Source organism: Clupea harengus, chromosome 15 (genome assembly GCF_900700415.2).
Source record: "Clupea harengus chromosome 15, Ch_v2.0.2, whole genome shotgun sequence".
NCBI lineage: Eukaryota > Metazoa > Chordata > Actinopteri > Clupeiformes > Clupeidae > Clupea > Clupea harengus.
This window is the reverse complement of record NC_045166.1, coordinates 4,283,818-4,302,630: the sequence shown is the minus strand read 5'-3', so window position 1 is coordinate 4,302,630 and position 18,813 is coordinate 4,283,818. Positions and strand designations below refer to the sequence as shown.

At 40.7% G+C, this 18,813-nt stretch overlaps 1 protein-coding gene across 3 annotated transcripts in view; it reads right to left on the bottom strand.

Annotated features, from left to right (window-relative positions):
* Positions 1–1,232: 1,232 nt before the first annotated feature.
* heca (hdc homolog, cell cycle regulator) overlaps positions 1,233–18,813 on the bottom strand; it is a 32,003-nt gene continuing 14,422 nt past the window's right edge. For 2 of the 3 annotated variants that reach the window (XM_012836016.3, XM_031581127.1), the window contains exons 3-4: positions 10,722–10,876; positions 1,233–1,774 (exon numbers count right to left, since the gene is read on the bottom strand). In XM_012836016.3, the coding sequence (XP_012691470.2) occupies positions 1,610–1,774; positions 10,722–10,876 (320 nt within the window). In that variant the 3' untranslated portion in view covers positions 1,233–1,609. Of the gene's footprint in view, positions 1,775–4,723; positions 7,589–10,721; positions 10,877–18,813 lie in introns of those variants that run through there. The other variant, XM_031581126.2, reaches the window with a different exon arrangement.

Genomic DNA, 18,813 nt, shown 5'->3' with positions numbered 1-18,813 from the left:
CACTCAAAATATTCACAAAAATCTTACCTTTTCATTGAAGTAAAATTATTGAAAAAAAAAAAAAAACTGTTGAGATTAAATAAATATCTTTCCCCAAACATGTGTGCCACAATTATTATACAATAATTGTGGCACACATGTTTTGGGGGAAAATTTTTATAACAGTTTTTTTTTATTTCAATAATTTATTGTAATTTCTGTGTGAATTAAGCCATTGTTTAAGTATTACAGGAAACATTGCTGAAAACATCAGTATGTCTGTTGTCTATTTAATGAAAACATCAGTATGTCTGTTGTCTATTTAATGAAAACGTGAGAGGAACATCGTCTGTTATTTTTATTATAATCAACAATCCAGAAGGGCTTTAAATTCAATTCAGAAAGTTTTTGATCATATAAATACATTTTTACTTTTTCACAGGCAATTTCTAAATTTGCCTCACTGGAGATCATTTTAACCTAAAACAGCTTCCTTTCCAATACACCATTGAGTCTGGTCTCAAGAGTTCAGAGTCTGGAGACAAGTTGAAACTGGAATAAAAGCTAATGAAAATGAACGGCAGGCTTTTCTTCTTACTTTTGAACGAAACGTCCCTGTACTGTATATTCAACCAAATTATTTCCAATTTTTTCCTTTGAATTTGGTCAGAAACTAAAACCGTACATTTTGAAATCGTTTCCACAAACATCTAGTAAACATTTCTCCCAGGTTGTCTCCAGACATACATGTGAATGTCTGTCTACCCAAGACTATGGAAAAGCTCATTATTGCCTTGTAAACACAGACAGATAACACTGCTCATGTAAACCAATACACCAAACAACGGATTGACTTTCTATACTAGAATAGAACATTTGTAAGAAAGCTTACCTCCCAAATCAGAGTACCAATCACTTTTTTCATTGGAGAATTGTGACTTTCAAATTGGGATTGAACTAAAATGATGTATGAACATCTGTGAATTGTCTTTAAAAAGGTAAAACAGGTTTTTTTTTAAAAACAGGTGTATTGATTTAAGATAAAAAAGCAGTGATACACTAATACCAAACTTAATGTGCTTCCATTATAACATTTTTATACTTGGACAATGATTGTTGTTCAGTCCTGTGATTTTCGATTTTAACAGCAAACCTTGAATGTGCTAATCTTGTAGTAATGTAATATATATTATTTACCCAATTCTTACAAATGTTCAGTTGTGTGGATAGGTGTGGAAATACTGTGTGAATAGTTAGAGATCTAATATTTCTTTTTTATTATATACAAAATAGATATTTTGGTATTTAGATACATTCACTTGTCAGTACATTTGATTTGCCTTTGTACAGGTTTTTTCCCAGTGTCTGCTGCAAACATTTGATACTGTAAAGGCTCAGCCTGTCATCTCTTCATACAGAATTCAACATAAGGATGAAAATGTACTCTCATGGTGCAAACACTCATTAAATCCACGTTAAACCATTTTGAACCTAAATTACATTTTAAAATGTAACATAATATTTTATCCATAACATTCTTAACAACACCTATCCTTATATATTACAGTAAAAGGCATAGAAAAGATTAGAAAATCATAGAAATAATGCTAGGACACAATTACACCATTTGTCAATAAGCTTCTAAGACCTTGAAGGATGAAAATGGTTTAACAAAATGATAATCCAGGTTACCACAATGTGGACATTGTTGGACATTGCTATATTCAGAGAAGTACTGCATCCCAACCCTCACATCAATGACTGGCTTTCCACAGTGTTTGCAGTTCAGGCGAGCCTATAAACACAAGAAAGGATACATAGTTTAGCATTTGATTCTTTCTAAGTTTCTTAAATCCATTTCATGAAAAGTAAAGCCACCAGCTCTGCACAATTAAACTCATCTGTAACCGGCCACTGACCTACACCTGTGCTTAGGCATAATAGACACAGACAATAATTAGGGTATTTGTTTTTATTATCATTATTTCTGTTTCAGAACCACACATCTCTTTATCACCTGCATCCATTGCACATTTATATTGACTGCATTACATCTATATTTTCTACTTTCCTAATAAACCTCAGAAAGGAAACCTCTCTGTGCGTCCTGGCCCCTGGCAGCCTCAACATTTATGAAAGATAGAGTCCTTCCTATCCAACAGAACAGACTTGGGACCCCTTCCTGAGGAATTGCAAAAGTGTAAGCATAATTTGACCTCTGGGGGGGCACCACAATAAGTACAAACATGTTTTTCCCAATAACTACTGATGTGTTTGCCTGAGAAAAGTAAATCTTGTGTCAGAGGCCAATTACAGTCAACAGGAAGTGAGGTAATATCTCAGCAACGCTTTTATGTGTCAACACCAAACTTGGGGCCCCATGAGGAGGAAGTCCAAAACATTTATGTCTTTTGACCACAGTTAGGATAGGAGTGGGATGAAGGTGCTGCAAGAAGCAATAATGCGTTTTGGCCAATGACTGTTGATGTGTTTGCCTTCTGGTTTGATGTTTGTGTCTGGTGGTACTCTGGGAGGTCCAAAGACCGACATTTTTTCACAGGCTACAAATTTGATCTAATCATCCCCTCATCGCTGCTTCATTTTCAATAATAATAATTATAATGATATTATTATTATTATTATTATTATTATTATTATTATGTAAGGGATAATGTATAGTCCGCCAGTCAGTATCAGAAAAAAAACCATCCTGCTTATTATACAGTTACTTGCCAAAACGATAACAGACATTCCTCCTTTTTTGTTCCCGTTTTGTTCCTGTTTCGTGGTTTCTATTGAGAAGAAATTGTTCTTCACACAAATAGAACTTTAAAGTTTCAGGTGTTATGGCAACGGATTACTTGCTGACTTCAAGTTACAATGAATTTCTGTTATGAAAAGTGAACGGACAACCTGCGGAATTATATGAAATATGTGAATTAGAAGCAAAAACCTTGTTGCCAATGGCAGCAGTAATTCATTTTTTGCAGTGGTCGTAATAAAGACATTTCAGACCTCCAACTGTTGGGGTGGCCCACTTAATTCAATGGAACTTTCTGCAGTATTCTGAGGAGCCGTATAATAATATAGTTTTAATTGTTATTTCTACTATAATCTGATATTTTATATTATACATATTTTGTTGCATTATGCCTGCATTATGTCTGTTTTTAACAGACTCTCCTAAGTTCGCTATAGTTTTAGGTTTCGTTGGCTTGTATGCCACAATCCACAAATGAATTGGTCAACAGTCACAGTTACTGAATGAGGTCCTACATGCACCCGTCACGTCCCCAACATCTTTCCCCCATCTCTCGAGTCACCAGCCTCTCCAGATATGCTCCAAGTCCCCCCTGAGAACTCTGACCTCCCAGATTTTCAGCAAGATAAAAGCAACTGCACTGCCTCCTCATCGCCACACTAACACCCTGGCAATATTTCAAGCACTCATCAAAGGTGTTCTTTGAGATAGTATCAATGGCCCTCATTCTCGAACATTTTCTGAAGTTTCTTCTGAAATGTTTCTTACGGGCTTCGGAAAAACAACGTAAGCAAAAGACATCCGCCAAATTCATGCACGCTTGAAAATGTGGTCCTACGCAGCAGGAGTTTTCTGGGCTGTGCTCCCCCGGAAGAGTTTTCTTAAATTGAAAGCGCGTTCTCGTGCTCCTGAATTTGCATACATACACGCCCTGCCAGCTCCTTATAAGGGCACGCAACCGTAGTGACGTGTGCAGTCGGAATCGACCGAATCTACACGAAAGCAACTCGTAAACGAGTCATGTCAAAGCGGAAAGTCATGTCTATGACTTGAACGGTGCAGAGATGGACTGTTGCAGGATGTAGATGTGTCCATTCTATTCCACTATAGCTATATCAACGTGATTGAGTTTAGTGCTTATTTATTTATTCACTTAAATTTGCAGTGTACGTGTACATTACATCTAGTCATTTAGCAAACACTTTTGTCCAAAGCGACGTACAAGGGATAGAACAGTCAAGCTACGAGCAATAGAGACCTAGTGTAACAATAAATACTACTTTACATAAGAAATAGAAAAACGAAATAGGAAATAAAAACGAAGTGCAGGAATGTAACTGCTATAAGTGCAAGTTAAGCACTAGTCGAAGTGCCAGTTAGGAAGGGAGGTGCTCTCTGAAGAGTTGGGTCTTCAAAAGCTTCTTAAAGGTAGAGAGGGACGCGCCTGCTCTGGTAGTGCTAGGCAGTTCGTTCCACCAACGTGGAACTACTTGAAAATTCTGGATTGCCGTACTTGCACAGACGGCAGTGCCAAAAACTAGATGAGCGCCACATTCCGCTGTAGTCCTTTTATTTATTTTATGACATCACGGTGCCTCGTAGAATCATGACTATAGGCCTACATGTGAAACGTAATTGTTAATGATACTTTAATCCGAGGATCTGTAGAGTTGATGTGAACGCAATCACCAACGATTTCTCACAAATTCATTAACACGCAGAGTTTTCCTAAATGCGATTCCTCAAAAAACCACAAGATGGCCCACGGGGTCATCTTGTGGTTTTTTAAGGAATCGCATTTGAGAAAACTCTGGCCGAGTTACGACTGCTATTTCGAGTTCGGAAAGTCTTCTGAAGTTCAGAGCAAATCCCAGATGAGAAAACTTTCATGAATGCCAAATGTTGTCCTAAATCCAATTCAGAAGAAATTCCTCTTAAATTCTTAAATTCTTCTTAACTGCGTTCGAGAATGAGGCCCAATATTTGTATATATCAATCTTTTCTTATCTGGACAACAGCATCTCTGTGTTCATCATGTCTGTCAAGTCCTTCAGCATCTTCTCAAGAACCACCTTTACGTCAAACCTGAGAAATATGAGTTCCATGTTTCAAACTGTGCTTCGTCATTTCTAGAGGTAACATTCAGATGGACCAATTTCTAGTCCAAGCGACAAATGTTGTTTGACAAAACTTAAGGGAGCACAGCGCAGCACTGGTTCAACTGTTTGTTTGCTTTGCAAACTTTTACCAAAATTCATCCGCAATGTCTGTGCTTTATCAGACCCTCTTCCAGGTCTGGTTATCACTGACCCTTCATTACCATTCACAGTTGAGGTGGATGCTTCAGATGTGGGAGTTGGAGTTTTACTTTTCAAGAAGACTTGTTTTACTTTTCAAGAAGACTTGTGAAAATGTGCCTTTTTTGTATTGCCTCACACCTACAGAATGTAATTATGATATTGGGAACGGAGCTTCTGGTGGTGAAATTGGCTTTGGAGGTGTGGTAACACTGGCTGGATGGCTCTCATCATCTGTTTTTGTCTGGACTGATCATGAAAATCTGCAATACATCCAGCAAGACAAACATCTCAATTCCTGTAAAGCCAGCCATTCCTGTAATCCCTTTTCTTCAATAGGTTAAATTTCACGTGTTTTCCCCATCCCAGTTCTATGACTCTGAAGTCAGGGACATCCAGGATCCTGGGGTTTCTAAGGAAGCATGGAGGCACAATATTGAGAGGGATGTTTGGACTTGGTGGCTTGATTTACCTATGTTCAAGGTAAGAAGCCCCAAGTATGTCCCCAGGGCCTGCTACACCCCTTACCCATCCCAAAAGTCACTGGTCTCATCTGTCAATGGATATCATCACTGCCCTTCCACTTTCAAAAATGTAATACTGTCCTCCTAGACAATGTCGACAGGTTTTCAAAAACTCCTCTTCCCAAACTTCTGCGTATGAGACTGCTGAATTAATCTGTGAACATGTATTTCAAGTGTATGGTCTTCCACAGGACAATGTTTCTGACGAAGGGCTGCAGTTTACCTCCTAGTTCTGGAGAGCATTCTGTAAGCTTATTGACATCAGTCAGTCTCTCCTTGGGCTTCCATCATGAGTCCAATGGCCAGACTGAGAGGGTGAATCAGAACCGGCAGACAATCCCGCATTGTGGATCTTCTGGATCAGTATGGTCTCACTACACATGCAGGCAGGCCACCATGACCAGCGCTGCAACAGTCTAGTGCAGAAATGAGCAGGGCCCGTGTGAAGCTCGACCTTCAAAAGACAGAGCTGAAAGGAACTGTCCCTCATCCAAACTGAGATGTCACTGTGGGATGCTGAGATTCATCTGGGGGGGATGTATTGTGGTGTAGATTGAAAATAGGAGGGGTCCAAGTACCGAGTCCTGAGGTACACTAGTTGAGAGGTGGTGAGATTAAGACATTTGTCCCTGCCAAGAAACATTGAATGTCCAGCGAGAAACCAACTGTGTAATTTTTCTCCAATGCCCAGATTGGACAGCGTAGCAATGCACATTTCATGATTCATCAAGTCAAAGTCAAGTAAAATGAGAGCTGGTGACTAAGCAGAGGCTCTTGCAACTCTCAAGGCTTCAGTCACAGACAAAAGAGCAGCATCAGTAGAAAGACCATTGTTAAAACCAGACAACTTAGGATCCAGCAAATTATTCTGACGCAGGAAATCAGAAACATACTTTAAGACGACTTTTTCAAGAATCTTTGATAAAATCAGGAGAAGGGAGACAGGCCTATAATTATTGACTTCAGACGGGTTAAGTTTCTTTCTTTAGTAATGGAGAAACTCAAGCCTGTAGTAGCAGAATCAGTTATGCTTGATCATGCAATCATCAGACACAATAGCCATGACATAATCCAAGTGCTGATGACAGAATCTGGCACTCACACAGAATCTGCAGTTGCTTCACTATTTGGGAAGAGACATTTTGGCGAGACCTACATCAGTTTGTGTGTTTTTGTCAATGTTTACCTTCTTATTTAAACTTTTTCATTGGTCACACGATTAATGAATGGTAAGTGGGCCAATTAACTATGAAATCATTAGACATGTCCAGCAACTAATAGAAATTACGGAACAAACCAAGAAAGAATAAAGAAAAAATATTCACATAACTAAAAGTATTTCAGTAAGATTTCACCCAAAGATATATCTTCTTGTTAACATCTACTGTATCATCGTCTGCCAAAAAGGACATATAATCATACAATAATAACATAATAGACATAAAAGTTGATGCACAAAAAAAATGACGAATGAAAAATATGCATAATAATAAACATACAATTGTATAACAAATATAAATATGCCTTTACCTCGGAAATTGTTTAAAGAATAAAGGACTTAGAATAAGGGCCATAGAGGATAAGGCCTCTACACCAACAGATAAAAAATCTGCCAAGGTATGGATTTTGGTTATAACTGTCCACAAGGTGGTTCCTGTCCACAAGGTTGTTCCTGTCCATGAGGTGGTTCCTCTTTTCCATGGTTCCTGTCCACGAGGTGGTGCCTGTGCCCGAGTCTGTTCCATATATGAGTATGAGTGTGTTTCTGAGTTTGTGTATGAATGTGACTGGTTTCCCTTGTTGGCTCCAGATCCCATTCCTAATTCCGTTGCCATAGCTCCTGATTCAACGCCAAGCCTGTTCGCCACAGGCCTCTTGCCTGGCCTCCAGAAGGGTTCCGGCTTCGCCACAGGCCTCCGGTCCGGTCCGGCCCCCGTTGACCTCCAGCCCAGCCTCCAGAGTCATCCCTTCTGTATGTCAGGCCTCCCTGTCATCCTCCCGAGCGGCCAGGTCCGTTAGTTCTGCCTCTGGGTCATACAAGTGATCAGATTTGTTTTCTTCAGAAGCGAAGCAAAACTTCCAATACACTCCCAGTCATATTGCTTCCACTACTTAAAGAACCCAGCTTTTACTGAAGACCTGGCAATAAAATCAGATCTGCGTTTATTTCATATGAGGTCAATTACTTTCGACAGTCCTGGCTGGATATCCAACCACAGAATGTATACCTGTGCATTAGCAATTAGCAATGTGACCAAGGAACATTGGTTCATACCTGGTGCAAAATTGGAACAATACTGAACTTTACTGATCCCTGAAAAGATGCAGACGTTTTCAGACTGATCACTGATACTATTCCTCTGAAGCAGCTATATATGTAAACTCCTCAAAAAAAGTTCGGAAACGATATTTCGGTCGATTATTCCTCCCCTTTAATAATACCAATTGGTATTTTATTGTATATCGTTGGAAAGCCTGATTAGTCACCTTCACAACGAGGTACAACTTGTAAGGATCATGCATTCGTGGAATGAGCGACACAGCTAACCGTGTGGGTAGCGGCCCAAAATATTTTTGCCAAAATCCCCTGCAATATTCTTCTGTTGGTATTCACTCTCATTTTTACACTTTATTAATTTTACACTGTCAGGGACCTAAGTAGCGTGGAAGATCCATACGCAGCCACAACAGCTTGGCACCTCCTCCTCATGCTGGTCAACCTGGTCACACACTGCTGTGGGATGGAATCCCATTCCTCAACCAGGATTTGTCGCAAGTCAGCCAACATGGTTGCGTTGATCACTCTGGCACGTACAGTACGCCCAAGCTGATCCAACAAGTATTCAATTGGGTTGAGGTCTGGACTCACGGCAGGCGATTCCATCCTCCCCACTCCCAAATTCTGGAGGTACTCTGTGATGATCCTGCCTCTGTGGGTGTGAGCGTTGCCATCCTGGAGGATGGAGTTAGGTCCCAGATTCTGGAGATATGGGATCGCCACTGGCTCCAGAATCTCATTCCGATATCTCACTGAATACCAACAGTAGAATATTGCAGGGGATTTTGGCAATTTTTTTTTGGCTGCTACCCACACGTTTAGCTGTGTTGCTCATTCCACAAATGTACGATCCTTACAAGTTGTACCTCGTTGTAAAGGTGACTAATCAGGCATTACAACGATATACAATTCAATACCAATTGGTATTATTAAAGGGGAGGAATAATCGACTGAAATAACGTTTCCGAACTTTTTTTGAGGATTATTGGCACCTTTGTGAATATGAGCAAAACAGGCTATGAAACAATTTGTCTTTGCTGTTTATCCTCTTGGTCTTTCAGTCAAAATATTCACAAAAGTCTTACCTTTAGTAAAATTTGACATTAAAAAAAAATATTATTCTCCAAAACATGTGTGCCACAATTATTGGCACCCCTAGAAAATCTTATAATTAAAATCTAACTGAAGTACATTTCCTGTCATGTTTTACATTTTTAAGTTCACCTGTTTGATTAGGAACTCTTAAGTGGTCAACCATGACTTCCTGCTTCCTGGGCTATAAATATGAGGTGACACAGGCCAAATTCCCTTCGTCATTCATCACTATGGGAAAGACCCAAGAACACAGTGAAGATGTGCGACGGAAAGTTGTTGAGCTTCACAAATCAAGAAATGGACATAAGAAAATCTCTACACAGTTAAAAATACCCATTTCCACTATCATGGAAATAATTAAAAAGTTCAAAGAGACAGGAGATGTTAAGAATCAGCATGGAAGAGGACGTGTGTGTACATTGACCCCACGCACCGTGAGGAGGATGGTTCGACTGGCAAAAGAATCTCCAAAGATCACAGCTGAAGAATTGCAGAGGTTAGTTGAGTCTTGGGGTCAGAAAGTCTCCAAAACTACCATCAGACGCCACCTACATCACCACAAGTTGTTTTGGAGGGTTGCCAGAAAAAAGCCTCTGCTATCAATCAACAAGAAACTAAAGCGCCTACAGTTTGCCAAATGTTACTTGGACTTTCAATGTGACTGAGTTATATGGTCAGATGAGACCAAAATAAAGCTTTTTGGCAACAAACATCAAAGGTGGGTTTGGCGTAGACAGAAAGATAGCCATACAGAAAAGCACCTCATACCCACTGTGAAGTATGGTGGCAGATCTTTGATGTTGTAGGGCTGTTTTTCTTCCAAAGGCCCTGGACATCTTGTTAGGATACATGGTATCATGGACTCCATCAAATACCAGCAGATATTAAATGAAAACCTAACAGCCCCCTCCAGGAAACTTAAAATGGGCCGTGGTTGGACCTTCCAGCAGGACAATGATCCGAAGCACACCTCAAAATCAACACAAAAATGGTTCACCGACTGCAGAATAAAGGTTTTGCCATGGCCATCACAGTCCCCCGACCTAAACCCCATAGAAAATCTGTGGGATGAGCTGAAGCCGAGTCTAAAAGCATTGACCTCAGAATCTGAAGGATCTGGAGAGATACTGTATGTAGGAATGGTCTCAGATCCCATGCCATGTGTCCACCAACCTCATCACGCATTATAGGAGAAGACTCAGAGCTGTTATCTTGGCAAAGGGAGGCTGCACAAAAAATGTAATTAAGGGGTGCCAATAATTGTGGCACACATGTTTTGGAGAATAATATTTATTTAATGTCAACATTCATTTAACTTCAATGAAAAGGTAAGATTTTTGTGAATATTTTGAGTGAAAGACCAAGAGGATAAACAGCAGACATATTTTTTGTCATAGCCTGTTTTGCTCATATTAACTAAGGGTGCCAATAATTGTGAAGGGCACTGTATACAGAATGTAGTTATCACAACTTACCAATGGGAGTGGAAATACCAGTGGAATACCAATTCTGGCTTGACATGATATCACTGGTGTAATGTATGTTGAGCGTAAAAAAAAAAACTAATTGCACAGATGTCACCATTCCAACATTTGAGTGCAGGCGCCCCCTGCCGTCCCTCAGGGGGCAAGAAGCCTCTGGGGACCTAGACACACCACTGCATCCATGTCACCAGGGCACGAGGTCTTATTCTGTTTATTCTTAGTTTTTAGCTTGAGACAAATCTATGGAGGGAAGCTGTGGAATAGAACTGCAATTATTGAGTCTTTTTCAAATGGCTGACTTACCTGACAACATGGTGAAGCTGCCAATATATCAAATGTGTACAAAGTCCCCAACTGGTGCCAACTGCCATCCCATCGCGATTTACACTTTATACAGACAATTTTGTGGACTCCTTCCAGACAGTCCACACAGATGGCATAGAGGTGCATCAGTCTCCCTTTAAGGAAAATTAAATGACAAATGATATATTTTAAAAGGTGCTTTGCAGTATTACTATACTTATGATTATTCATTTATACATTGACCTTTTCAATATTCCTCAAACATTTTGCCCTCTAGTCCACTTAACTGCCCTAACATAGAAAAATATTAAAGCAATACCAGAAACATGAGTGATGATAATATCTGTCTATGTCTATGACAGACACTCAAATACATTAGTAAATACATAAATAAATAATACAAGTTCATAGTTGTATTATTTATGATCATTTTTGATTATATACAATTTAATGATTTTATAGGCCTACATTACGGTACATTATTTAGTGCTCTCATTTTTGAATCTGTGAGCTTTTCCTAGGACTGCACTTTTTCTGGACTTGTTTCCGGGATTGTCCTGGGAGCACATTTCCACTATGCGGTAAAACCCCAGTGTTTTGCGAAAAGCCTCTGACCTTTTTTGTTTAGATCTCTGAGGAGCGGGGCAATTGCCCAAACAGCCAGAGTTTAGTGCTGAACTGGGGACTTTTGGAATGAAATACAACGCAACAATAAAACCAGAGAAATGTAAAAGCAGATAGGTAGCATAGCAGATGGTAGATAGTTTACATTGCCTAGCGACAGAAATGACTTAGCTTGTATTTGTAAGGAAAACAACGGGTCTACGGATAAATCAAAACTGTTAACGGTCTAACTGTTATTTTACTCGCACAACAATTTAGAAGTGTCTAGTGTTGACGTTCTCTGTTTGCAAATGTCCTCAATATAAGAACTTCTAATGGAAACAGAAGACCAAGGCTATCACTGGTGCTGAAGAAAAGCCTCGGGCTGGCCCACGATTCTCTCTTAGCATTGGATTCTGGATGGATTCTCTTAGCATTTTAAAGATATTGTACTTGTGATACTGATACAGTGGCGGTTGGAGAACATCATTTTTTTGTGGGGGAAAAAACGGCTACTCCGCTTTACAAAAAGGCTGACATTGAGAATTGAGTTATTGTGAATATAATGTAATATAATGTAAATCATAGAATCAGCACACATGCAGGCAGGCCCACAAGAATAGCACTGCAACAGTTAAGCCTAGAAATGACTAGGGCTTGTACAAGGATGTTTGTAGCACAGGATCTGATCTTCTGAAAATGATATATATTTTTTGGAGCTTTAGTTGGGGTCAATGATGATGAGCCAAATTGAATGTTAATCTTTAGTGGGATAGAAGAATACCAGGAGCTCAATCTTCAAAACATTGAGCTGAAGGGGACAGACCCTTATCCAAACTGAGAGATCACTGAGGCATGCTGAAATTTGAGCTGAAATTGTGGAATCATCTGGGAAGAAGGACATGAACAGCCCAATCCCCGAGCTACACCAGTGGAGAGAGGTGGTGAGATGTAGACCCTTGTCCCCGCCAAGACCCAATGAATGAACGTCCAGTGAGATACGATTCAAACCCATTGTGCCTATTTCCCAATAATGATAAATCTGAGCGGTTACGAGTCTTCTCTACGAGTGATCATGTGAACCAGTGGCGTGTCATCAGGGCAAGCAGTGCTAGTTCAATGGTACTCAGTGGGTGCAATGCTGTGCAGTGATCCGGTAATTACTAGACTTCGACCAAGAAAATCTGCTGAAGTCTGAACAATTTTAAATCTCACCGGTCATACGGTCCTTTGAACACAATTCCCTTCCTTGAATTGTATTAAAATAGGCTAACATTATGTTTTACATATCCTTCTATTTAAAAATGATTTTTTTAAACACATAAAACTCCTCTTTTCTTAACCACTGAAAAAACTGGCAGTAAGGCCATTATAAGGACCGCACCACAATCGCCAGATGGTTTTCCCTTTGTCCATGGACATGAGGCTGGCACTAAATTACATTATGCTAGGACTACATAAATTACAATAAACACCACTGTGCCTTGGACGAAACCAGAGATTTAATCCACAATCATTTAGATATCCTAGCTTCTTTTTGAGAAGTAAGTTTGTTTAGAAAAGTCTGGAGCTAACTTACTCTGTTATAAAACTGCGAGTTGTGTCTGAGTGAAAATAGCTGACAAACCATGTTAGCTTCACTTAGATATGTTGTGGGTGCCTACAATGACAGCTTGTTCAGCTACAATTTACCACAAAGTTAATGTTATGACTCACTTTAGAGTCTGAGCCATCCAACATGGAAAATACAAGTTCTATTTCCAATAGTGATTGAGTGAAGCCCACAGAGAGTGGCATGCTGCAAGGCGACCAAGAGCACTTTTAGGAGAAAGAGAAAGAGGTTGAGGACAACAGTGATTCAATTAATAAAGGCCTATGGCTGATTTTGATGTAGCATAAGTCTTGTATATGTTCGTTACTCTGCTCTGCTCTTATTCATCATTATCGACATGGAACTTTGTTCCCCAAACCATCTCGCGTTCTACAACAACTTGTGAGTTAGACCTACTAGACTCTACTATGACCCCTTCCACCAACAAAAAAATAAAAATAAAGATAAGCGAAGACAAATGGCATCAGTAACGATTCTCATTTAATAACTTTGCCAATTATGTGTCCTTAGTTTGATCATATATAAAAACTGAATAAATAAAAGGTGAAAACAATATAAAGAAATATAAAAATATAACAAACGACAGACACATACGGTTGCAGTAACACTGATAAATTGATTCATAGTACGTCCTGCTGGTGATACCATTGAGAATTGAATTGAATTGAATTGAATTGAATTGAATTGAATTGAATTGAATTGAATTGAATTGAATTGAATTGAATTGAATTGAATTGAATTGAATTGAATTGAATTGAATTGAATTGAATTGAATTGAATTGAATTGAATTGAATTGAATTGAATTGAATTGAATGCCTTTCTCGTCATTGTATTTGCAAAATTTGGAGCACTGTTCCTGTTGGTGCCACAAGGGACAACATATCACATTACAAAAATAAAATACCTAAAGAAGATAAGAAGTGGTGCAGTGGTACTCCTCCTGAGGTACGTTGTAAATAAATATACACACATGAAAAAGGTGACTGGGATGGGCATAAGTGACTTGCAGTAGAATAAAGTGAATGAAGTGTTAATATGGCACACTGAATTTCCCATTTTAGTGCATGTCTGAGTTTAATGTTCTGATAGCTGTCGGAGGAAAAAACTGTCCTTTAGACACGTGGTTCTTGCCCTAAAGGACCTGTTCGTCTGCCAGAAGGCAGGAGAGTAAACAGGTGGTGGCCTGGGTGTGGTGTGTCTTTGATGATGTATTTGGCCCTGCCGAGGTAGCGGTACCAGGCAATGCTTTCCATACTATTTAAGTGTGATGTGATCACGTCTCTTGGTTTTGGTTAGAAGCCTGGCAGCTGAGTTCTGTACAGTCTGATAGATGTTTGGTTCAGACGGGTGTAAAGGCTGTTGTCTAGGCATGATCAGATGAAGGCGTGCACAATGGTCTCTGTGTCTTTTGAGATCGAACTTGAGATAGAAATGTTTCTAAAATGAGATCTAAGATGATAAAAACATGATTACACAAGCTTTGTATTGTGCAGCTCAAAAGTTAGATTACTGTCAAACCAGACATCAAGAGTCTTTGCAACAGGCTCGATGTGATACAATAGTGAGCGAGCAGGTGGCAGCATTTGTTTTGCCACATGCTGGTACCCAATGACAAGGATGTCTGAGTTTAGCTAAAGAAAGTTCTTTGACTTCCGTTTCTTGAAAACAGAATGATGTTGAACAGTGCTTCTCTACAGGCAACAAAACTAATGAGGACATGAAACTGTTATTGTGTAGTGTGTTTATTCTGCAGTGTCCACATGACAGAAAGACTTTGACATCTAAATGTCAAAACAGAAGTTTTGAAGGAATGTAGAACACTACACTATCACTAAACAAAACTGATGCACTGAAAATATACCATAACAGTATACTCTTAATTCAAGTCACACAAATGTATACTAGATGTATCTAGACATGGTAAAACAGTATAGATCCCCATAGACCTATACTTGTGTGCTAGATGTTATAGGCTACTTTTATATTACATATTTTCACTTAAATGCAGCCACCTTTTCCAAACTAGCACTCTAAAGTAACACTTCATATCCTTGAAGATGTTATGGCCACGTGTGTGTCCTGTGTTTTCTCTTTGTAGTTCCGCCTAGGTTGTGCTAACCCTGATTGCCAGATGAGGTGCACCTGGCGATTAAGCAGAAGTTCAAATCCTGGGAGTTTGTGTTCCTGTTGTGGTTTGACATTATGTCTTTTATAAGTCTTTTAAAGTCTTGGGTTGTTTTGTACGTCTTTATGTTAATGAATCCCATGGATTTGGTGGTTTTAAAAAGTCTTTTCCTGTGGTTAATTTGGGTCAGTGGTGGAGTGTTGTTTGCCTCATAGGGCTGCCTAACGGTGGGGTGTAACAATGTATCAATGCACTTTCCACAACACTATGAGGTTGCTCCAGAATAATGCTTACATGTACACCTAAGTATGTATGAAACATGAGCTCCGAAATACTAATTGAATACAAATTCTCATTGGCTGGGATAAATTCCAGTCAATTTAAAAATGATGAATACTGCATTCCCAAAATGTTAGTATATTATTGGTGTGATTTAGTTCCATTAGTGGGGAGATAATTACATTAGCTGATATAGAATAGAATAATAGAATAGACTTTATTTGTCATTGTGCATTGGATACACAACGAAATTTGTTTGTGCAACCACTAAAAAAAGTGCAGTTGTGCTGGGTGGAGGGTATGAGGGTTGTGTGATTGTTTAGTTCTGTGATGGCCCTGGGGATGAAACTGTTCTGCAGTCTGGAGGTGCGGGCTGTAGTGGCCCGGTAGCGCCTGCCAGAGGGTAGCAGGGTGAAGAGATGGTTTGCGGGGTGAGTCTCATCCTTCAAAATGCCACATGCTCGGCGGAGGCAGCGTGTCCTAAAGATGTCGTCCAGGGGAGGCAGTGAAAGTCCAATTATTCTCTCCGAAGACCTTATGACCTGACTGAGGGATTTCCTGTCCTTGTCTGTGCAGTTGACATACCATGCAGTGATACAGTATGTGAGGACACTTTCAATGCAACAGTGGTAAAAAGACTTAAGCAGCTCGGAAGACAGGTTGTTTCTCTTCAGTATTCTCAAGAAGTAGAGCCGCTGCTGTGCTTTCTTGACTGTGGCGGTTGTGTTACTCATCCATTTCAGGTCCTCTGAGAGCATAACCCCCAGGAACTTAAAGCAGGAGGTCCTCTCCACTTCCTCACCATTGATGATGAGGGGTTGAGGGTTTGCCTTTTGCCGTCTGAAGTCAACTATGATTTCTTTTGTCTTTTTGACATTCAGGGTCAGGTTGTTTTGCTTACACCATCCTGTCAGTCTGTCAACTTCGTCTCTGTAGGCACTTTCATTTCCGTTGGTGATTTGTCCTACCACAGTCGTGTCATCTGCAAATTTGATTACTGTATTTGAAGTATGGGTGTTGGTGCAGTCATATGTGTAGACGGAGTAGAGCAGGGGACTCAATACACAGACTTGTGGAGCTCCGGTGCTGAGGGACAGGCTCGAGGATTGGTGAGGACCCAGTCTCACTGTCTGGGGGCGATCTGTTAGGAAATCCTTAATCCACATACACAGGCTGTAGCTGAGGCCCAGATCAAGGAGTTTGGTGATCAGCCGGTTGGGGACGATGGTATTAAAAGCCGAGCTGTAGTCTATGAAGAGGAGTCTCACATATGTCTCCTTCTTGTCCAGGTGTGTCAGCGTTGTATGGAGGGCTGTGACGATAGCATCCTCAGTGGACCTGTTTTCCCTGTAAGCATACTGATGCTGGTCGAGGGAGCGAGGGAGGGCAGCCTTAACGCGCTTCGCCACCAGCCTCTCAAAGCACTTGGCGATGATGGGAGTGAGCGCCACAGGTCTATAATCATTTAAAGTGCTGATGTTGCTTTGCTTGGGCACAGGAATAATAGTTGCTGTTTTAAAACAGGTTGGTACGACCGCTTTGGCTAAAGACATATTAAAAATGTCCGTAAAGACATCTGCAAGCTGGTATGCGCATTCTTTGAGCACTCTTCCTGGAATGGCATCTGGTCCCTCTGCCTTCCTTGTGTTCACAGACCTGAGGATGTGTCTTACCTCCTCTGCTGTTATCATGGCTGTGTGGTCTGTGCCAGCAGGTGGGGGAGCAGCTCCATTATCTAGCCCAGATGTCTCGAAGCGGGCATAGAAGTGGTTGAGCTCCTCTGCTAAGGAGGCATTGGTGTTTGTGGGTGGGTTGCGGCTTCCCCTGTAGTTGGTGATCTGTTGTATGCCTTGCCACACTTGTGTTGGGTCTCTGTTGGTGAAGTGGCCCTCAATCTTCTCCCTGTACATGGCTTTGGCCTGCTTGATGCCTTTTTTCAAGTTGTGACTGGCTATGCTGTACTGTGCTCTGTCACCTGATTTGAAAGCTGTGTTGCGCTCCCTCAGAAGGGCCTGGACCTCCCCAGTCATCCAGGGTTTCCTGTTAGGGGGAATCCTGATGCGGGTGTTGGTGGTGATATTTTCAACGCAGGTCCTGATGTAACAGAGGACAGCAAAGGCATACTCATTCACATCCTGATTAAAAAACAAGGTCCAGTTTGTTTGTTCAAAGCAGTCCTGGAGCTGTAGAGATGCATCTTCAGGCCACTTCCTAACAGTTTTGATGGTAGCTTCTTGTTTTTTAATGATGGGGCGATATGCTGGAATCAGGGATAGTGACAGGTGATCAGACTGGCCCAGGTGTGCGAGGGGTGAGGCCCTGTATCCCTTTTTAATATTAGAATACACACAGTCCAGAATATTTTTTCCTCGAGTTGCACACTTTACGTGTTGATCAAAGCTGGGCAGCACCGTCTTGAGGTTGAAATGGTTAAAGTCACCAGCCACGATAAAAACGCCCTCTGGATAAGTGGTCTGCTGTTTGTTTATAGCTGCTAGTAGATAGCCAAGTGCTGCATTAGCGTTGGCATCTGGTGGGATGTATACTGCTGTTACCACGGTAACGGAGAATTCGCGTGGTAAATAAAATGGTCTACATTTGACTGCTAGCATCTCTAGATCGGGTGAACAGTGCTTATCGATGACAGTGGAGTTTGTACACCAGTCCTTTTTTACATATGCACATAGTCCTCCTCCACGGCTCTTACCAGAAGCCTCTGTTCTATCGCTGCGATGAAGTGAGCGACCTGACAGCTCCACCGCTGTGTCTGGGATCCCCGAGTGTAGCCAGCTTTCCGTGATGACAATGACGGAGCTGTCTCGTATGGTTGACCGGGTCGATATATCCAAATTAAGCTCGTCCATCTTGTTTCCTAAAGACCTTACATTCGCGACGTAAAGACTGGGCAGTGGTGGTCTGTTTGGAGCCCTCTTTAGCCTAGTCAAGTCACCGGACCTGCAACCCCGCTTCTGTTTACGTTCCCTCCTCCGTCTTCGGGGTATGCCGCTCGGTGTAGCTATCCATGGAGACGCCGGTGTTCTGGCTATTCCCAGAGGAATCCCATGCGAGTGTTGAAAGGCACTCGTTATCGGAATTTGGCATGTTCTACCGAAGTACAATAAATCCTCTCTATTGTAGAAAATATTTGACGATTGATTTGGTTTTATAATAAATTGATTTTGGATATATAATAAATATAGATCCATAAAGAGATTATTACATTAGCTGATATATAATAAATATAGATCCATAAAGAGATTATTACATTAGCTGATATATAATAAATATAGATCCATAAAGCAGGGCACACCAGTCCTTTAAGTCCTGAATGTTTTGAGGTGGAGAAGCCATGGCTCAGATAAATGTTCAGTGTGACTGAAATATGGGTAAATTGGAGGGCAGCATCTTGAAATCATGTTCCTCAACCATCTCCTGACCGATTTGAGCAGTATGGAAGGGGGCACTAAGCAGA